The sequence below is a fragment of the Physella acuta genome, unplaced genomic scaffold, assembly GCF_028476545.2.
Source record: "Physella acuta isolate Inbredline_101_S28 unplaced genomic scaffold, ASM2847654v3 ptg001204l, whole genome shotgun sequence".
Classification (NCBI taxonomy): Eukaryota; Metazoa; Mollusca; class Gastropoda; family Physidae; genus Physella; species Physella acuta.
The window spans coordinates 151,572-173,541 of NW_026732721.1; the positions used below are offsets into that span (position 1 = coordinate 151,572).

Below are 21,970 nucleotides of genomic sequence, written 5' to 3' on the forward strand. Positions count from 1 at the left end.
AACGCTACACCTCTGTATCAAGATTTAGTTGTTTTTTTTTATCAGCACACCGTTTACCTTCACGCAAATCTAGGGATGGGTATAGGAGTCGTTTGTCGGGGGTCGGGGGGGGGGGGGTAATCTGTTGGACGGGAAACCCCGGGGTCTTGTGACATAAGCCACAAGCCGGAAACAGATGTAACGCGCTATTTCCGCTGCAGTCACGTTGCATTTGGGGATTCGTCAAGGGAAAACGCGTCATAATCGATGTAAACTTAATCATATTCGTCCAGTTGTCACAGATGAACGTTAGCCAACTTGTTGCAAATTATTTTTTTTTATGTATTGGTAATCTATCGCCATTTATTTATTTATTTATTTTTGGTGGATTGCATGTCTTTTCTTCGCAATAGTACTTAGTTGATGCGGGAAAACATTTGATATTTTTGGAAATATTTTGATATTTTTGGAAATAATTTGATTACTTCTTGAGTCTCCGAAAAAGTTGTGTTTTTAATATTTGGAAAGTGTTCTTTAGTCAAAATGCTTTTTCTTATTAGGGAGGATAGTCTGAGTGATTTTAAGATTACAAAAACAGATGGAGTGCAGTACCATTTTGTTGTGTTTTCAGTGCGTGTTAGATCACAGCATTATAACTGACAAAAAATTGTGCTGAATGTTCTGAACTTGGAATAATGAGTCTAAGCAGAGCGAAGCAGAAGCTGATTGGCTCGTTTTCAAAACGGAAAAAATTGAAATCCGTCCCCATTGACCTTGACATTCCGCCTCCGTTACCAAAGTCAAGGCCACCGATTCCAGACTTCTCCCCGCGCGATGAGGAAACAGTGTACCTCGTGTCTTCTACGTCACTTCCGTCTCTACCCACCCAGTCTCCGACCTCGGACATGCAAACATGCAGGTCAGCCTCCATATCGTCGCTCGACCACGCCCACCAAAGTGTTTTCCGGTTCGATGAAGCGGCTACCCTCGGCTACACTACGGGTCAGATGTGGCCGATAGACGAAACAGCAACTTCATCATACTCTATCTCAGCACATCAACCTAGTCCCTATGGTCATCAACTTAGTCCCACCGAACATCAACACAGCCCCGCCTCCTATCAACATAGCGGCTCTGTTTATCAACACGGATTATCAACTCACCCAAGCCAAGCTCCGCCCTTACCTACGTCATGGCCCCTACGTGATATCGCTAACACGCTTGAATTCCAAGCGTCGACCGGGCAATGTACCACAGACCATCAGAAAACTCCAAGTACCCCAAAATCATTCACCACCAATTCTCACACCGCCACCACCCCTCCTGCATGTGTAAAAGAAAAAGTCTTATCCATTCATAAAGGTCACTACACGCTGCACGACAGTTCAAGCGTGAGTACTCCACCGGTCAATGGATTAAGGTACCACAACACCACGCAATTTCCCACCGACGATGTGTTCCCATCTGTTTCGTCTGGCGGTTCTGACGTAACTAGTTCGTATAATGACAATGTTTTCGAAACTGATTTCGAGAGGGAAAATTCTAAAGATGAATTCGGAATGGGACGCTTTACAGTATCTAGTCTTTCAGCTGGTGTTAGTGGTAGTACTAGCACCAATTTTCCAGAAACTCGCATTGGAGAAACATTGTATGGAGAAACGGAATCAGTCGAAACGACAGATGCTCAGAAATTAAACGATTCTTTTTCGGAATTGCCTAAAATTCCCCGGATGGACAGTTCGGTTTTGAAAAAAGTTCAGTTTTTCGAGAATTTTTTCGACTCCAGTCCTACGCTCAGCCCAGGGGTCAGTCCAGGTGTGACGAAGAACGTCACGCCGCCGTCGTCTGCTAACCGATGTCTCTCGCCTGACACCGTTCAGACAACCCGCTCCGGAAAAGGTCACCGGAAACAACTTTCGTTATGGGTCAGCCCGAGTTCGAAAGCCGTCGAGACGGTGTCTAACTCGTGTAGACTGAACCCTCTGGTCGAGACGGCATCGAACCCTGTTAGACCGAACCCTCTGGTCGAGATGGTATCGAACCCTGCTAGATCAAACCCCCTGAAAACTGGTTTAGCACCAAGAGTCTCCCAAGACTCAAGTCTTCGACTGAACTTCAGCAAGTTCCGGAGGTCGGAATCCATCCCGGAAGCAGCCATCTTATGTACCTGTGGGGAGATTCGCGAGACAAGTTCAAGGCCGTCGTGTTCGTGTGCAATGGATTACCCTGATCCCAGCGGATATGTTAATGGATTTGTGACGTCACCTACACAACAGGTAAACGAGGTCGTTAGATTTTGGTTAATTACTCACCTAAACGTAAACCAAGTCTTTTGTTAACTTATACATGTAAAGTGGGGTTTGAAGATGAAAAATACGTTCATGCCTTTCAGAATTATTGCGTTCCGGTAGTTCATTTTTAATTCCACAGGTATAGAAATAGTGTTAGAATTATTCTAGTGCTAAACGTCATTACTATGCTTAGGGTTAGCCTAAGCATTTGCTTGATGACTAGCCACTATACATAAATTATACAGGATAACGCGATTAAACCTGCAGATCAAATATATTTCTCTTTAAACTACCATCATCATTTCCCTTTTGTACACAAGACACATGGGGCCGTCACAGAAAGCTCCCTCAGCTTTTGTCGGTCACCAGCAAATTTTCCTGGCAGTCCCCCATGACAGTGCTGCCTCTGCCAGCTGCTTCCCCACATCTCCGTTGGCCTTCCTGCTTCCATTTTTCTTGAGGCGTCCAGTTTAGCGCCATTCCTGCGATATCATCTGGACTCGTTCATAAGACGTGCCACATCCAGCGCCATTTTCTTTTTCGTTGTTTTGGGGAAACTGCTTCCATTTCCATCTCTCCTTGTAGTCTCGTTAGAGCTGGTGTTGGGTCAGCAGATTAGTGTCGAGGTCGGGTGTCACCCCCCCCCCCCAGAGGCGTAGCACCCCCGTTCAAACTTTTTTCTTCTTCTTCTTCTTCGTTCTTAATTATTAGTGTTGAAGGGGATCGAGATTTATCTGCCAGTGGGTTTGAACTCGAGACTTTGTTCGAATTTATCAACCATGTGCTTTTTTTTTTTGCCGACTCGGCCACGCCTCCAACACAGTTAAGCGTTACGTGTCAACTGGTTATGCGCCATTGAGGCCATTGACTCCGATTTCAGCCTGCTTTTCTTTTTGGATTTGCTTCCATAGCCTTTGTCCAACCAAGAACAATCTACAAGGCAGCAGTTGTTTAATTTTGGATTTGTCTCTCCTAGAAGAGTGGCTGTCCCCAGCTAACGAGCCTCATCCGCCCGAGGGTTCGAACTCGAGACTTTTCGGTTTAGCAACCATGAGCTTTACCGACTCGACCACGCCGACCCCCTGTTCAAACTTTTGATTTGCACCTTCGCCCCGCCCCTCCCCCCCCCCCCCCCCCCCCCCATCGTCAAACTTTCGATTTGCACCTCTTAAAACACTATTTCACACTCGAATGAATCACTTATTTAAGTGGAATTATCATTTTTCTCTATATATTTTGCTATTTTTGGCCTTAGTGTCACCCTCCTAAATGGTGTCACCCGGTGCGGTCCGCACCCCCGCCCCCCCCCCCCCTCTCGCTACGCCTCTGCAGTAGATGTCTTTTATCTTTCGCAAACATTTAGTTTGGGCAGAGTCCAGTGATCTGCTGGTGGCCGTTGTTACTTTCCAGCATTCGTTGAGGTCATTTTGTTTAAAGTTTGCAATTGGTATTGGACTAATTGGAGGATATTTTATTCGGTAGCAAGGCTTGCCTAGTTGTTTAGATGCGTGTTTTAATTTCAGGGATACAGTCTCCTTCATAATTGACAATGCTTCCTAAATAACTTTAAGCCATAAAACATCAAAGTTTATTGTTATAAATGCACATGGACATCACGATGTAATAGTTATCTATTTAATACCTTATGGATTTAGTTTTTGTCTCTAATGCCAAATTCGATATGATACGTCGCTTAGTCTGATTTTGTCCATTTCATTTTCTACTTCACTATTGCGTGTACTTGCGCGTGTGCGAGTGTGTGTGTGCATATGTATGTGTGTGTGTGTGTGTGTGTGTGTGTGTGTGTGCATGTGTGCTTTGTTAAAAACAGTTAAAATGGTTTTACGTAAATAATAATTTTATAGCTACTTCCCATGTACAAATTTATTTTAAATAAGGGAGACAATTACTAGCAATGTTAAAAAACGGGGCTAAAGAGTCATATGTTGCTTACTTTTCAATTAAAACAGAAGTTCACTGTCTAATATTTAATTAAAATGAATACGCTTATTATGGTATGAATATTTTTATATAGTTTATATTAAGTCGAAGGAATTATATTAGCATATAACTATATTTTAAATAGCGAACCAATAGCTTTATGGAATACATAATTTTACATACTGGAAGGTTCATGTTAATCACAGTTACTTTTAATTTGATAGTCTGTCTATATGCTTTTCTTAAAAATCCCTAATCTATCACAGTTCAACCTACCCAGCCAAATTGCCATGTAATTACACAATTGAATATTCAGGTTAAAAAATTAAATTGCTATTAGACGTTTTGTATAATATATAAATAAACCATCTTAAAAGAATGAAAGCACATGTCAGAAACACGTATTACTATTGTAAATCTGAATCAGTCCTGACCAACCGATGATGAAAACTAAAGCGAATATGACAAGGCAAACTGACGCTATAATTGCTGTAAATTACATGTCTGAGGCACACAAAAAAAAGAATAATAAATTACCTTCTGGATCCATGAGCAAGATGGCGACTTGCCGATCAATTCAGGTGTGAGTTAAACAGGTTAGGCCTATGCTTTCTAATCATCGTTCAGAAGTTAAAGAAACAGAAGTTAGAGAAACAGTTTTTAATTATTACAAACCTTGGCATAGTCGAATGGATATATATATATATATATATATATATATATATATATATATATATATATATATATATATATATATATATATATATATATATATATATATATATATATATGTATATATATATATATATATATATATATATATATATATATATATATATATATATATATATATATATGCTGCATGGTGATGGATACCCAACTCACGTTAGGGAAAGTAAAGGTGGCTGGACATAGTGCCAAGGTCACTGGTGAACTCTACTTCATTTTAAAAAAGGTGAAACACTACATCAACAAAATAAACAATTAAAAAATGTATCTACTGGATAACGACGGTAGGCGTGGCGATGGTACCAGTAACGTGGACATCAATAGAAATGTTTAATCTTTTAACAATTACCCTCCACGATTTTTTCTAATTGTTGTCCTCTGTATCTTATTATGTCTAGTCAATAGCTTGTTGTTCCTTAAGGACTTTAGCCGCCGCCATCATCCATCGGGAATGTTCGGTTCTGGTATAGTTTATTCCACTGCCCCCAGTGGTAAAACATTTTCTTGCACTAGTTCTTCCAACTGCCCCCAGTGGTAAAACATTTTTTTGCACTAGTTCTTCCAACTGCCCCTGTGGTAAAACATTTTCTTGAGATATTAATTCAACTGCCCCTGTGGTAAAAAATTTTCTTGAGATATTAATTCAACTGCCCCTGTGGTAAAAAAATTTCTTGAGATATTAATTCAACTGCCCCTGTGGTAAAAAATTTTCTTGAGATATTAATTCAACTGCCCCTGTGGTAAAAAAATTTCTTGAGATATTAATTCAACTGCTCCTGTGGTAAAAAATTTTCTTGAGATATTAATTCAACTGCCCCTGTGGTAAAAAAATTTCTTGAGATATTAATTCAACTGCCCCTGTGGTAAAAAATGTTCTTGAGATATTAATTCAACTGCCCCTGTGGTAAAACATTTTCTTGAGATATTAATTCAACTGCCCCTGTGGTAAAAAATTTTCTTGAGATATTAATTCAACTGCCCCTGTGGTAAAAAAATTTCTTGAGATATTAATTCAACTGCCCCTGTGGTAAAAAATTTTCTTGAGATATTAATTCAACTGCCCCTGTGGTAAAAAATTTTCTTGAGATATTAATTCAACTGCCCCTGTGGTAAAAAATTTTCTTGAGATATTAATTCAACTGCCCCTGTGGTAAAAAATTTTCTTGAGATATTAATTCAACTGCCCCTGTGGTAAAAAATTTTCTTGAGATATTAATTCAACTGCCCCTGTGGTAAAAAAATTTCTTGAGATATTAATTCAACTGCTCCTGTGGTAAAAAATTTTCTTGAGATATTAATTCAACTGCCCCTGTGGTAAAAAAATTTCTTGAGATATTAATTCAACTGCCCCTGTGGTAAAAAATTTTCTTGAGATATTAATTCAACTGCCCCTGTGGTAAAAAAATTTCTTGAGATATTAATTCAACTGCCCCTGTGGTAAAAAATGTTCTTGAGATATTAATTCAACTGCCCCTGTGGTAAAAAATTTTCTTGAGATATTAATTCAACTGCCCCTGTGGTAAAAAATTTTCTTGAGATATTAATTCAACTGCCCCTGTGGTAAAAAATTTTCTTGAGATATTAATTCAACTGCCCCTGTGGTAAAAAAATTTCTTGAGATATTAATTCAACTGCCCCTGTGGTAAAAAATTTTCTTGAGATATTAATTCAACTGCCCCTGTGGTAAAAAAATTTCTTGAGATATTAATTCAACTGCCCCTGTGGTAAAAAATTTTCTTGAGATATTAATTCAACTGCCCCTGTGGTAAAAAATTTTCTTGAGATATTAATTCAACTGCCCCTGTGGTAAAAAATTTTCTTGAGATATTAATTCAACTGCCCCTGTGGTAAAAAATTTTCTTGAGATATTAATTCAACTGCCCCTGTGGTAAAAAAATTTCTTGAGATATTAATTCAACTGCTCCTGTGGTAAAAAATTTTCTTGAGATATTAATTCAACTGCCCCTGTGGTAAAAAAATTTCTTGAGATATTAATTCAACTGCCCCTGTGGTAAAAAATTTTCTTGAGATATTAATTCAACTGCCCCTGTGGTAAAAAAATTTCTTGAGATATTAATTCAACTGCCCCTGTGGTAAAAAATGTTCTTGAGATATTAATTCAACTGCCCCTGTGGTAAAAAATTTTCTTGAGATATTAATTCAACTGCCCCTGTGGTAAAAAATTTTCTTGAGATATTAATTCAACTGCCCCTGTGGTAAAAAATTTTCTTGAGATATTAATTCAACTGCCCCTGTGGTAAAAAATTTTCTTGAGATATTAATTCAACTGCCCCTGTGGTAAAAAATTTTCTTGAGATATTAATTCAACTGCCCCTGTGGTAAAAAATTTTCTTGAGATATTAATTCAACTGCCCCTGTGGTAAAAAAATTTCTTGAGATATTAATTCAACTGCCCCTGTGGTAAAAAATTTTCTTGAGATATTAATTCAACTGCCCCTGTGGTAAAAAAATTTCTTGAGATATTAATTCAACTGCTCCTGTGGTAAAAAATTTTCTTGAGATATTAATTCAACTGCCCCTGTGGTAAAAAAATTTCTTGAGATATTAATTCAACTGCCCCTGTGGTAAAAAATTTTCTTGAGATATTAATTCAACTGCCCCTGTGGTAAAAAATTTTCTTGAGATATTAATTCAACTGCCCCTGTGGTAAAAAAATTTCTTGAGATATTAATTCAACTGCCCCTGTGGTAAAAAATTTTCTTGAGATATTAATTCAACTGCCCCTGTGGTAAAAAATTTTCTTGAGATATTAATTCAACTGCCCCTGTGGTAAAAAAATTTCTTGAGATATTAATTCAACTGCCCCTGTGGTAAAAAATTTTCTTGAGATATTAATTCAACTGCCCCTGTGGTAAAAAAATTTCTTGAGATATTAATTCAACTGCCCCTGTGGTAAAACATTTTCTTGAGATATTAATTCAACTGCCCCTGTGGTAAAACATTTTCTTGAGATATTAATTCAACTGCCCCTGTGGTAAAACATTTTCTTGAGATATTAATTCAACTGCTCGAAGTTACCGTGTGTAAATGTGCATTTTTTTTTATTACTGGTAAAGAACATAAATAGATTTGTAAGATAAAACTGGATGCTTTTAACAAAAATAGTATTTACTAGAACAAGTTATTCTTATAAAATCGAAAATAGAAAATCTGGGAATCGTGTCTAGAAAATGTTTTTGTATTTCTAGCTTATAAAACTGTATACTAATCAACATTCCATAATTATGTATTTAGGTAATTGATAAAAATGTAATTATTATTTTAAGTCTTATATCTGCTAACGAATATCGTTTCATTAATTGATGCTTGAACGTACAACAAAATTTACGACACTTTAATAAACAATTATTATACCTTGATGCTATTAGCTAAATTAAATTTATAAACGTTTACTATTTAACATTGCTAATTAAGTTATGTTTTAACGTTTTATATGTAGTCATGTTTACCATGACAGCACGTTATAAAATTGGTGAATGTAGTCATGTTTGCCGCTAAATGTAGTTACATTTGCCGCCAAATTTAGTTACATTTGCCGCCAAATTTAGTTACATTTGCCGCCAAATTTAGTTACATTTGCCGCCAAATTTAGTTACATTTGCCGCCAAATTTAGTTACATTTGCCGCCAAATTTAGTTATATTTGCCGCCAAATTTTGTTACATTTGCCGCCAAATTTAGTTATGTTTGCCGCCAAATTTAGTTACATTTGCCGCCAAATTTAGTAATATTTGCCGCCAAATTTAGTTATATTTGACGCCAAATTTAGTTATATTTGCCGCCAAATTTAGTTACATTTGCCGCCAAATTAAGTTACATTTGCCGCCAAATTTAGTTATATTTGCCGCCAAATTTAGTTATATTTGCCGCTAAATTTAGTTACATTTTCCGCCAAATTTAGTTATATTTGCCGCTAAATTTATTGGAAAATATATCCCTGGGCAGATGAGGCTCGTTACCTGGGGACAGAAACCCGTCTAGGGGAGAAAACACAAATATCAAACAACTGCTGGCTTGTAGTTTGTTCTTGGATGCACACATTGTATGTCAGCAATACTAGACAGTGGGGCGGGCTGAAGTCTAAGGGTGATATGACACATAACATGTTGACATGATACACTTGTGTTGGATGGAATCCCGTCCAACAACACAATGGAGAAGATGATGATCCCGTGTAATCAGGCTGATTAGCGTGAATTGAATGACACAAGGATTAGATCCAACATAGTCCAATCGATCCTCAATCTACTCACAATTAAACGTATCGACTGATTTGATAACAATCTAGACATGCGCAGTTAACTGGAAAAACACGTAAACAACACAACACATAAGTTTGTCCGCTCTAAAATATTTTCTTTGTTCAAATGTTCATGAACTAAAATCTATTTATGTTTCACTTTACTGAACTCAGGGTTTTTTTCTAGTGTAGTAACTATATTGTTGCTCTTGTCAAGACTGCCCATACTAAACTTTGTTTTTATTGATAATGGACCTACTCAAATCTTCTTTTCTCAAGTTGACCACTAGTCTTCGCACCCATGACCCCATGACTCCTCACGGCAACGCATACCGACCCCTCATCCGACCCCCCTCATCACGACATATTTCTTGATACCCCACCCCGACCCTTTTCACGACCCCTCCTTAAACCCCTCTTCATAACCCCTGCATACGATCCCTCCCTCCCGACGAACAGAATATCTGTCTCTCAGTCCTGACTTGAAAAGATTTAGCCACGTGTTTATCCTTCTCCACATATTGTAAAACACACAACACAGGCTAGTATAACACTTCATATAACGTTAATCTTACTTAAACTGGTCGCAGGATAGTATAACATTTGATATACCGCAGGATAGTATAACATTTGATATACCGCAGGATAGTATATTTTTTAAATACAGTACTTCTTAAAATTGTCACAGGATAGTATAACATGACATCGCATGTATGTAGAACACAGATCCATAGAACAACAACTCATATCGTTAAGGCTGATTACATGTGCACTAAATGCATTAGGTGAAACCTTTTGTGTTAGAAGCTATTGTGTGGTTTATGTTATTATAGGGGTTACTGTTAGGGTAAACCTTATGACTAGTTAAAACCTGCTGGTGTTCTATAACCAAAACCTAACATATAGAGTGTCTTGTTTTGTCTTACTTTATCGATTGGATCCAAATCTGTGTCGTAAATGGTTATTTTTGTACATGCATTGTGGCATTTCTATATTCCTTATAACATGCTAGTAATGTCAGCACACAATAAATCCTATACATGTACATCCATTCATTCAGTCATAGACTACATACACAAATATAAAAAACAAGATCTGTTCAGAAATCGTATTCATGTTTATATGTATATTTTTACTTCATGAGTACCATACAATGTTTATATTTCTGCTTCAGATCTGCCATACAATGTATATATATATATATATATATATATATATATATATATATATATATATATATATATATATATATATATATATATATATATATACGTCTGCTATCAATTTTCTATTTCTGCTTCAGGTCTGCCACCACCCACAATGTATGGAGGGAAACGGTGACCTCCCTTTGTTGCTATGTCGACCATGTGACCTTGACATCCACAAGCAGCCCGAATACAATGGACATCTCGTACTGGACAGTCTTAAAAAACGTGAGTTGGTTTCATTAACACACCCCAATCTCTTTTCACCACATGTCGACCCCCACCACAACCACAAATGTGGGGTGGGCTTAATCCCCACCCTCCTATAATATATTTTAATTGCTACCCACACAATATGCTCTTGTTTAATCCCCCTTGGAACTATACCATTGATATACCATTGATATTCTATTGATATTTTTTGTGTATTATATTCTCAGTTCTACTAGTAAACTACATCCCCATACCTGATCCAAAGTGTTGTACCCCCCCCCCCCCACTAGATATAGTTGTACCGACCAACTCTAACACTTTGTTAATTAGAATACTGAGTTCGAATCCAGGCAGGTACATGTTAGGGAGGGGGGTAATAAATTGTTTATTTGTTTTTTAGTCATATCATACAACTTGCAAATTAGAGCATTTATTTTAAGGTATACAACCACACACGCAAACACACACACACATGTATATATATAATGTGTGCGTGTGCGTACGTGTGTGCGTATGTACGTGTGTGTATGTGTACGTGTGTGTATGTGTGTGCTAATCAGAACGCCCTCTATCTTCCACAAACCAGGTGGGCCAGTAGTTAAAGCACCTGTGACGTCGCTATCGAACGAAGGTGAGAGTGACAGCGACACCCCAGACACACCCCACAACCTCAGCGACACTCCAGACACACCCCACAACCTCAGCGAGGATCAGGTGGACGGGCTCTTTGTCAAACACAACTCCAAGTTCAGGTCAGTGCAAGGTCATCAGGTCTATGACCTAACTTTAACACAACTCCAAGTTCAGGTCAGTGCAAGGTCATCAGGTCTTTGACCTAACTTTAACACAACTCCAAATTCAGGTCAGTGCAAGGTCATGAGGTCTATGACCTAACTTTAACACAACTAAAAGTTCATGGCACTGAAAGGTCATGAGGTCTACGACCTAACTTTATCAAACCAACTCAAAGTTCAGGTCGGTTCACAGCACGATGTCAATGACCTAAGGACCTTTACTTCCTCGCTTAACTCGTTTAATTAATTAAGGGGTGGACTTTATTAATTACAACTTTTTAAAAGTTAATGTGTTTTAGAAAATACGGACCATTGTTTCTTGGCTTAAATAATGCATCTGTGCATTAATTAAACTGCACTGAGATTATTTAAAGGTATTATTCGACGTTCTAATGAGTTTTGAATTTTAAAAAGTAATATAACTTGAAATACAATTTTTAAAAACTATTTAACTTACTAAGACCTTGGATCATGAGCCATCTAAATCCCGGGTATACCACATACATTTTTTTGATCTGCTCATGAAATTAATAGCATATCCTCTGTATGTTAAGTTTAAATTGTTGTTCTCTTAATTATCAAATTATTAAACTAATCACTCTTAAACCAAAATATTTTATTGAATTAATTACATTTTTCTCCAAAGTTACTATATTTACAACCAATAGTGCATTAAAAAAATTGAGTTTCCTACATCCCTGTTCAATGTAGAAGTTCAGCATTTTTGTATCGATTAAAGTGTTCAGGATTAAATCGTTGGTATCCGACCTTTTGGGACTTTTGATTGATACATCAATAATCAACTTTGACGTCTATGGTAGCAAAAGGTACTTAAGTAAAGTAAATTCGAAAACCTGAGATTACAACTCAAAACTAGTTCTTGTGAGAGACTTTAGAAATATAGTTTAAATCTTTAGGCTAAGCTAATGACTTAATCACTTAACCGAAGTGATCAAATTAAAAAAAAAAGTTTTCAAATTAAGAACATTTTAAAGCTTTCTCTTTTTCTTTTTTAGCAGTGAAATATTTACTGAAAATATTTTTGAAATATCTTCTAAATTAACTCTTGAAAATAAGCGGGGGAATTGAAAATTTTGCTAATAAATATATTTAAAATGTTTGTAAGTCTGCAGTGTTTGCATTAGATGCAATCTCCAAGTCAATTCGGTGAAACACGCCACGTTCATGCCCATCCATGCCCGTCCATGCCCAATTATGCCCGGCTGCTGCGTGAATATCAGGTCCAAACACCGTCAATGTTCTTCTGTGTTATGTTCATGCCCCTTTCATGCCCCTTTCATGCCCCTTCCATGCCCTTTCCATACCCATTCTATAACCCCATTCCATGGCCCATACATCCATACCCCGTCCATACCCAGACTATACCAATTCCATGCCCATTCCACGATCCGCCCATACATCCATACCTACTCCATGCCCATTCCACGATCCGCCCATACATCCATACCCCGTCTATGCCCCGTACCTGTCCCGTGCATGCCCCATCAATACCTATTCCATGCCCCGCCTAGGTCCCTTGCATGCCCTGTCGGTGCCCCTTCCATGCCCTATGCACCTCGGCTATGCCCGTCCATTTAGCGGTTCTCACAGCTGGGTTATTAGGGTCTAGGTTGTTTACAACTTACACACACCTCACACCTTACACCATGTGTTTAACACGCTAACATGTGCTGATTCTAATTAATAATTAATGAGACGCTATTGATTGCATGCGTGTGGCAGGTAGACAAAAGCACGCTAGTTTTGTTTTGTTTTTGTTTTGGCCGCGGGAAATAGATATAAAAAAGTTAATGAAATGACAGTTAATTTAATTGATTTGTAATTAAATATGTTTGGTTTGATTGCCGATAGCCTAAGACGGCAATTACAATAATTACATTAATTAGCCTTAACATAACACTAACCTTTATAATAATCAAACGAAGTGCATTATTGTTATCAAACATATACTAACATTCCCCTCAAATAATGTTTAACAGCTATTTCTTAACATTTTTACAAACTTAACCCAGGATTAACAGTAGGGCTGACCTGGCTATAGCAAAGGGCCCCGAACGTTATTGAACCATACATTTTGATCTTGTAATCATAGTGCATTTCAATGTCTAACCCACAACTTATGTTCTGCAAAAATCTAGCAGCCGATGTGTCCATCATGCTTTACCCACACCTTCCTTAACCATAAACTAGCCCTAGCCCTAACCTTGTCCCTAACCCTAGCCCTAGCCCTAACCCTAGCCCTAGCCCTAACCCCAACCCTAGCTCCAACCCTGCCCCTAACCTAAACACTCCGTTTTAACTAACATTACATAGAATCCTATAAAAAAGTAAATGTTTCCGAAAAAAACCAAACTACAAACCGTATCACGTACGTAACGTACATCTGAATTAACAGAAACCCAAAACAATCCATATCATCTTCTCTGAATATTTCTTTCAAGTTTCAACAAAACTCAATTTTTTAACTTCCCTTTAATAAAACTAGTTTATGTATTTCTCCCCGGTATGGAAACATTACCAAACACAAACCTCCAATAACTGATGTATTTGTTCAGTTGCCTCGATGATGGAACAATATTTGTATACATGTACGCCCATAACTACCCCGTGTTTTTGCAAACATGTTTAACAAGGGCAGACAAGCGATTGTTGTGATCGGCGTTATCTCCCTTCCTCAACAGAAACAAGTCGCCCAGCGAGCTGGAAAGAAAACTCAAGCGGAAGAAAGCGCTGAAAAAGAAGGGAAATAACTGGCTGAAACAGGTACGTTTTTAACTATGAATCATCTCCCTTTTATTTTCACCAGTTTCAGGGGTTAATTAATTACTTTTTTTTTAAATACTTGTCACATAATCTTGATGAGCATTAATTAACTTGTGTTAATAAAGATAACTTTAAAACTAAGCTCTAGTCCATAATAATGCAAATTAACACCACCGTATCATCTTCTTTTTTTTTTTCAATTATATATTTTAGCTACTTCTAAACTCATTAATTATTAAATGCTACTAGGACTAGAAATAGCTCGTATTTCTAGTTGTCATAAAAACACGTTTATTAAGAGGTATAAATATGTCTTTATTTGCTCCTTTAGAATTTGATGGGTTTATAGGCCTGCGTATAGCGTAGAAATCATGTGGTTTCACAAATCCTTATTTTTATATTTTACTTACATTGTTAATAAAAATCTGTAATGCTTTATAAGCCAAAATTAAGCCTTAGATTACACATTGCTGACATTTTCAGGGACTACTTTTTTATACAAAACAGTATTAAAAAAATAGCGAGCAGTGCAATGATTTGACTTGCTGATGCGTGCTAGTATTTGATTAATATTGGGGTTTTTAAGTTTCAATTACAGCTGATATTTTTAAAGTGAAAAACAAAATTCTTCAAGATTGCTGCAATTGATCTTTAGCACGGAACTTTGTTTTGTTTTAGTGATCAGGCGGAATGAAAACATTTGTTTCTTTATTCGAGTTGTAGTTTTTAACACACTCTCGGCACAGTTTTAGGCAAGAGGGCAAACTAACACTCGCAGCCCATTACAAAAGGACCTGGCCATTTTAAATGACGTAGCATCCGGTAACGTAGTGCACATTTTACGTCCGCACAGCATTTGAGACTGTATGTCATGAGGTACTTTCAGTGGTGTCTACTGATGCAGTAACTCAAAGGGTCACCTTTCTTCCCCCCCCCCCCCCCTAATTCCAGAATTTTAAACTGTAGCTGTGTTGTTGGACAAGATAAATCATTGTGCTGTTAATTTATTTTGCGATGCGTACATTGGGTGTCACCTTCTAAGTTGTGTCACCTTTTAATCGTGTCACCCTTTAAATCATGTCACCCTCTAACTGGTGTCACCCAGTGCGGACCCCGCCGCCTCCGCCTTGAGGTGCAACTAAGTATTGTGTAGATTATGTATGTACTTTGCTTTGTGTATGTTGTAACACACAAATGATATTCGAACAAGTTTGCTATTAGTGAAGGTTCTAGTGCCCAGTTGCCGTAAGTTAACGTATGTCAAGTGATGTATGTGTCATTGATGAACGACAGTATTGCTAACACCCGCCCCACCCTCAACTGTGCAGTGATGGTGCACTACTTGTGCAGCTTGCTCGCGACTGTACGCTAGGTTATGATGTACACTAGCTATGTGTACTGATGTTGTTTCACCTGTTATGGTTACAGTGTACACTAGCTATGTGTACTGATGTTGTTTCACCAGTTATGGTTACAGTGTACACTAGCTATGTGTACTGATGTTGTTTCACCAGTTATGGTTACAGTGTACACTAGCCAGGTGTACTGATGTTGTTTCACCTGTTATGGTTATAGTGTACACTAGTCAGGTGTACTGATGTTGTTTCGCCAATTATTTAACCCCCACGTTAAGACAACAATGTATTGACCCCCGTTCTTCTCAACCTTTTTTTTTATTTTAACTATACGTTTCACCTCACTATTTTGAACACAATATTTTGACCCCTATGTTTTGACCCCCTAAAGTCCCCCCCCCCCCCCCCATGTTTAGACCCCCCTATGCGTTGATCCCTAAATTTGACCCCTATGTTTCGACCCCTCTAAAGTCCCCTTCCCCCAATGTTTAGACCCCCCTATGCTTTGATCCCTAAATTTGACCCCTTTGTTTTGATCCCTAAATTTGACCCCTTTGTTTTGATCCCTAAATTTGACCCCTTTGTTTTGATCCCTAAATTTGACCCCTTTGTTAACTCTCGCAGGATGGCCTAGAAGCAGCCCTGGCTCAGATAGCCGACCCAGAAGGTTCCGATTCGGATCCGTTTTCTCGCAGAGATTCGGATCCAGAATTTAGGTAAGTGTTGTGTCTAGAATTTAGGTAAGTGTTGGGTCTAGAATTTAGATAAGTGTTGGATCTAAAATTTAGGTAAGTGTTGGGTCTAGAATTTAGGTATGTGTTAGGTCTAGAATTTAGGTAAGTGTTGGATCTAGAATTTAGGTAAGTGTTGGGTCTAGAATTTAGGTAAGTGTTGGGTCTAGAATTTAGGTAAGTGTTGGGTCTAGAATTTAGGTAAGTGTTGGGTCTAGAATTTAGGTAAGTGTTGGGTCTAGAATTTAGGTAAGTGTTGGATCTAGAATTTAAGTAAGAGTTGGGTCTAGAATTTAGGTAAGTGTTGGGTCTAGAATTTAGGTATGTGTTAGGTCTAGAATTTAGGTAAGTGTTGGGTCTAGAATTTAGGTAAGTGTTGGATCTAGAATTTAGGTAAGTGTTGGATCTAGAATTTAGGTAAGTGTTGGGTCTAGAATTTAGGTAAGTGTTGGATCTAAAATTTAGGTAAGTGTTGGGTCTAGAATTTAGGTAAGTGTTGGATCTAAAATTTAGGTAAGTGTTGGGTCTAGAATTTAGGTAAGTGTTGGATCTAGAATTTAGGTATGTGTTTATTTATTAAAATGTCCATTTTTAATTGAACATGTTGTATTAAAATTCTACAATGTGTATACAATGTCAATTTTTACGACTATTTCTTTCTTTAAAAAAAAAACCAAGGACCTTAACCCGACTATTGTTTAGAGTTGTCCCCCATGTTTACCTAACGCTGCCTGAGTTAATCCTGTTTCCAATCTCCAGGATGTCTAAAGATCCGTTTGGCCGCCGGGATTCTGGACTTGGAGATTTCGGAAGCGTGACCTTGGGCACGGTGACCTTGATTCGACAAGACTCCCAAGACAGCCCAACGGAAAGTTTAGCCGGAGGGTTGGGTCGGAATCCGGTCCGGCGTCAGTCGAGGGTAGGTGTGGGGACATTGGGTGTGATGGTTGTGGGAGTGGGTGTGGGACATGTGGGGAGTGTGAGGGTGTGATACGTGTTAAGTCTGTGTGAGGTATTTGTGGGGGTGTGGAATGTGTGAGGTATTTGTGGGGGTGTGGAATGTGTGAGGTATTTGTGGGGGTGTGGAATGTGTGAGGTATTTGTGGGTGTGTGGAATGTGTGAGGTATTTGTGGGGGTGTGGAATGTGTGAGGTATTGTGTGGGGGGAGGAATGTGTGAGGTATTTGTGGGGGTGTGGAATGTGTGATGTATTTGTGGGGTTGTGGAATGTGTGAGGTATTGGTGGGGGGTGGAATGTGTGAGGTATTTGTGGGGGAGGAGAATAGTATGTGATGAATATGTGCGGATGTGAAACTTGTGAGAACATTGCATAGTTTCTGCACAGGGTTGTTTTTATTAGAGTCACCATATTATATACAGCATGCAACCATCAACGTGCATGTAAAACACACATTCACATATACGCATAATGTATAAGCGACGTTCAAATGTATGCTCATGTAATAGACCGTTCTCTGACTTTGTCAAACAACAGCTTTAGAGACAAAGACAAAACTTAACATATTGTGTGTCACGGTCTGGGAAAATTAATTTTTTTTTTAATTTACAAAAAATAACTGAAGACAATTATTCAGTGTTTTGATCCGTCATGGAATAAATTCTAATTCCAAAGACTTATTTTTATTCAAGTTAAAAAATTCATCAAATAATGGATCAATCTAGTTTTGGTGAACAATGGGTACTATGAGCTCTATAGTGTGTTACGTTAAACAACACAAGCATTAACATGTGACACGGCATACCAACACACGCCGTGCAGTTACCAACACAGTCACTGTGGCAAATACTTGCATCTGGGGGGGGGGGGGGGGAGTTGGGGTAGCTGCGGGGGCGATATTGGTTGTAGCACCATGCCCCAACCATCCATCATATCCCACAAGCCCCTAGCACCAGCTGTGGTCACGGCCCTTAACTCCTCACGTTCCGCGAGTTATCCTATTTACGCAGGAGTTAGTCGACTTTTTTGTCTTGGGGTTTCGGGACCGGAGGCTGAAAAAAAATATTTCTTGTCTCCCTTATGTTAGGTCAAACATTAGTTGTCTCCCTTTATATTGGATCAAACACGAGTTGTCTCACTTGCAGGTGACCGGCAACGACAATTGTTTCACCCTGAAATTTGCTAGGGAAGTCGATCAGAAAGAAGATTTTGAAAACATAGCGGCTGTTCCTAATCAGACTTTAAGGTAAGTTCATTTTGTGAATAGTTATGTACATAAATTTATATATATATATATATATATATATATATATATATATATATATATATATATATATATATATATATATATATATATATATATATATATATATATATATATATATATATATATATATATATGTACATATATATATATATAATTTTTTTTAATTCATTTAATTTATAGTTACAGCCTTTAATTTAATTTTAGAATCAGACAAGAGGTGGGGATGCGGGGGGGGGGGGGGGGGGGGTTGACCGTTGAATCTCTCCGGCTCACGTTAAAATTAATTAGCATTCACAGGGATGTCAAATACATGTAAACGAAGCGATTATAATGTAATGTCATACTGTAAATATGCCAGTATGTCTCTATATACCCATCTAGACTGATCTATGACAACTGAAAATAAATGACAAATCCTACATTTAGGACTAAATTGAGCGTTCATTTGTAGGAATGACAAACACAATTGGAATATAGTGATGTCCGGGCTTCTAATTGACTCAGCTTATCTATATCAATACTTAATTAACACCCAAACATCTTGTAAAAAAATTAAATATCATCAGCTGTTACTATTTAAACATTAAAACTCGACTGGAAAAAAAAATGTTAAAAAATTATTTGTTTCGCCCCGGTAAACTGATTCAACTGTACATGTTTTTATTTCGTCGTATTTCATATCGATCTTACTTTTGCATGGTTCGTTTCCTTTCGCCAGAACACCTCACATTCTTAATTTAAAAGGAAAAAAAAATTAGCATTTTAATTCTCCTAAAACAGCTTTCATCGAACCGGCAGATTTCCATTTTAACTCAACACATAAACAAAGATGGCGCGGCGTGTAGTTGTTCCCTACGACAGTCTCGTGTCTCTGTCATCTGACCAGCGGGAAATAAATTTGGTGATTTTTTTTTTAAAATTGTGTTTCAAACAAACACAATGTTTTGTGGGGAGCATGGCCAGACGACAGGTGAATAAATGTGTACTCTTAGCCGTGGTTTCGCATAATTCCTGTTGGTTTATTTCTTTTAGAAATAGTTTCGCATAATTTCTATTGGTTTATTTCTTTTAGACACAGTTTCGCATAATTTCAGTTTATGTATTGCAGACGCAGTTTCGTATAACTGGTTAATTTCTTGTTAAGTTGTAGACAAAGTTTTGTTTCATTTCAATTGTTTTGAACAACGATTCGCATAAGTTTGCATATTCAATAAGTTTGAAGGTTATATGTTTTTTTTTTTTTTTTTTTTTTTTTTTGTAAACAAAATATCAGTTTTAATTTACATAGGCCAGTGGTTGTTAACCTGTTTGGAGGTACCGAACCCCATCAGCTTCATAATCGCATTCACCGAACCCTCCGTAAAAGGAAAACTAAAATCAGATTTTTTTTAAAATTCAAAACATAGGTAGACCTACATACTTTTACTGGTGCACAAAATGAACCATGCATCAAAATCACTGTATTCAAACAACAAAACCGTTAAAATACAAGTATCACACCAAAACAAAAACATAAGAATGAATGTTTACAGCAAATCAGTGTGACTTCTGCTGTTGCCTTTCAGACACGTTCAGAAATGCACTGTTTCACCATGCATTGAGCGAACTTTGTGTTCTTGTATTTACCATCTCCATGCAGCTTAAGGAAGTGTTCTCTAAAGTTTGCCGGTGCTAGACTAGAATTGCTCAACTAGCAAATCTGCTGTTAGTACTCTCCCATCAAGTTCCGTTATCCACGTGAATCAATATTGTACTTATTCGCCCAACCGCTTCCTATTTTTGCTTGACATTGTATGAAAAGGTTAAAATATTAAGTAAGAAACCACACGACGTACCATTACGACAGTCACAAGTTGACTACTGGACCATGATATAGAAATAAAAAGTATGTGCGTCACATTAGAAGCTTTATAATACTGAAAGACCAGAACATTTACGTTTTTTGCAACATACATAAAATTTCGAATAACCGATAACCGTTTAACCGATGACGGAATAACCATCGCCACTTTCTGCATCTAACCGATACATCAGTGTCTACTCATATTGATTTGAACGCAGTGACCCCTCCCCCCCTTCCCCCCCCCCCCCCCCTACCAGTATGTTTACCACTTTGTCCGTGCAGTTAATTGATATCTGCCTTCAACGTCTGTTGATAACCCAATCAACGGAGATTGTAGCGACAAACAGTTCGGATCCGTCTTGCCGTTGGACAAGGTTGGGTACGCCAATATTACGAGTTACTCTGGTTGACTTGAAGATTTCTTTGGTCCATAATAAATTCCTTGAACCAAGATACCTGGGCCTTGCTTGAAATACGACTAACAATTCTTGCTTAAATCTAGTTAATTACCGTTTTCTTACATATAGTCTATCACCATTGTATCATATTTTTCCATTTGCTTACACTGTGTCTATTGTTTATCATCTATTTACATCGTGTCTTTTACTAATTGCGTACATCTTGTCTATTAACATCTGCTTACATTACATCTAGTCTTTACCATCTGCTTACATCAGTTATCCGTTGCTTACACCTTGGCTATTAGGCGGATATTATATCAAGTATCTTCTATATTACTTACATATCGTAACATTCACATTACACATATCATTACATGCTTGCCGACAAAATCTTACGTTTGTAATTACATATCTTAATTGCTCGGGTCGGAGTTCTTGCATTCTGCTTTTTCCACCATTGAATAGGAATCTAATGCTAATATACTTGACCCCCGAACTTGACCCTTGACTCTAGGGAGGTCGTGGCGTTTGGGAGCAAAATGTTTGTAAATTGAGAGAGTCGGGAACTTTCAGAATTGAAAATTGTTTTATTGAAATTCGTTAAATCGGAAATCAAAAGGCCGTCGACACTTGTGTTAGCAATGATTTTTACAGGCCTCGTTTTAAAAATTCGGACACGTGAAAATTGTATCTGTCACTTAAACCACCGACTAAATGATGTCTACAGACGTCTACATGGTCTGGTGAGCTGTGGTTCACGCTAAATGTTTACAATCGAAGAGCCGGGTTTAGTGACGGCTATTAGGGGCAGATAATTTATTTTGAAACGATTTTAAACTTAGGGGAGGTAACTAACAGGAGGCTGCTTTCACGGATGGGGGATGGGGAGGAGGGGGGGGGGGGGGGGGTATCGTCCTTAACGAGCTACAGATAGTGTTTTAAAGCAAATATATTCAGGTGGCAGCATTGGTAGGTACTGTCGAATTCACAAATTATGAATTACTGAAAAGTAGAAAATAAAACAACTAAATAGCGGCGTATAATACGCCGCGGGTCGTCTCGTATATATATATATATATATATATATATATATATATATATATATATATATATATAATCTGGGGTGTGTTCAAAGGTTCGTTATCCTTTGGATAACATGGGTTGTCTAGTATCCACGCAAGTTATAGTAATAATTTGTTACTGTACAAAGCGCTAGTAA

The 21,970-nt window shown here is 37.7% G+C and overlaps 1 protein-coding gene across 1 annotated transcript in view; it reads left to right on the top strand.

Annotated features, from left to right (window-relative positions):
* The first annotated feature begins 1,538 nt into the window (after positions 1 to 1,538).
* Positions 1,539 to 21,970, top strand: part of LOC131957078 (uncharacterized) — a 32,088-nt gene continuing 11,656 nt past the window's right edge. The window contains exons 1-7 of the mRNA XM_059321778.1: positions 1,539 to 2,255; positions 10,504 to 10,633; positions 11,205 to 11,370; positions 14,115 to 14,196; positions 16,176 to 16,267; positions 17,042 to 17,201; positions 18,386 to 18,486. Of these exons, the coding sequence (XP_059177761.1) occupies positions 1,539 to 2,255; positions 10,504 to 10,633; positions 11,205 to 11,370; positions 14,115 to 14,196; positions 16,176 to 16,267; positions 17,042 to 17,201; positions 18,386 to 18,486 (1,448 nt within the window). The remainder of the gene's footprint in view (positions 2,256 to 10,503; positions 10,634 to 11,204; positions 11,371 to 14,114; positions 14,197 to 16,175; positions 16,268 to 17,041; positions 17,202 to 18,385; positions 18,487 to 21,970) is intronic.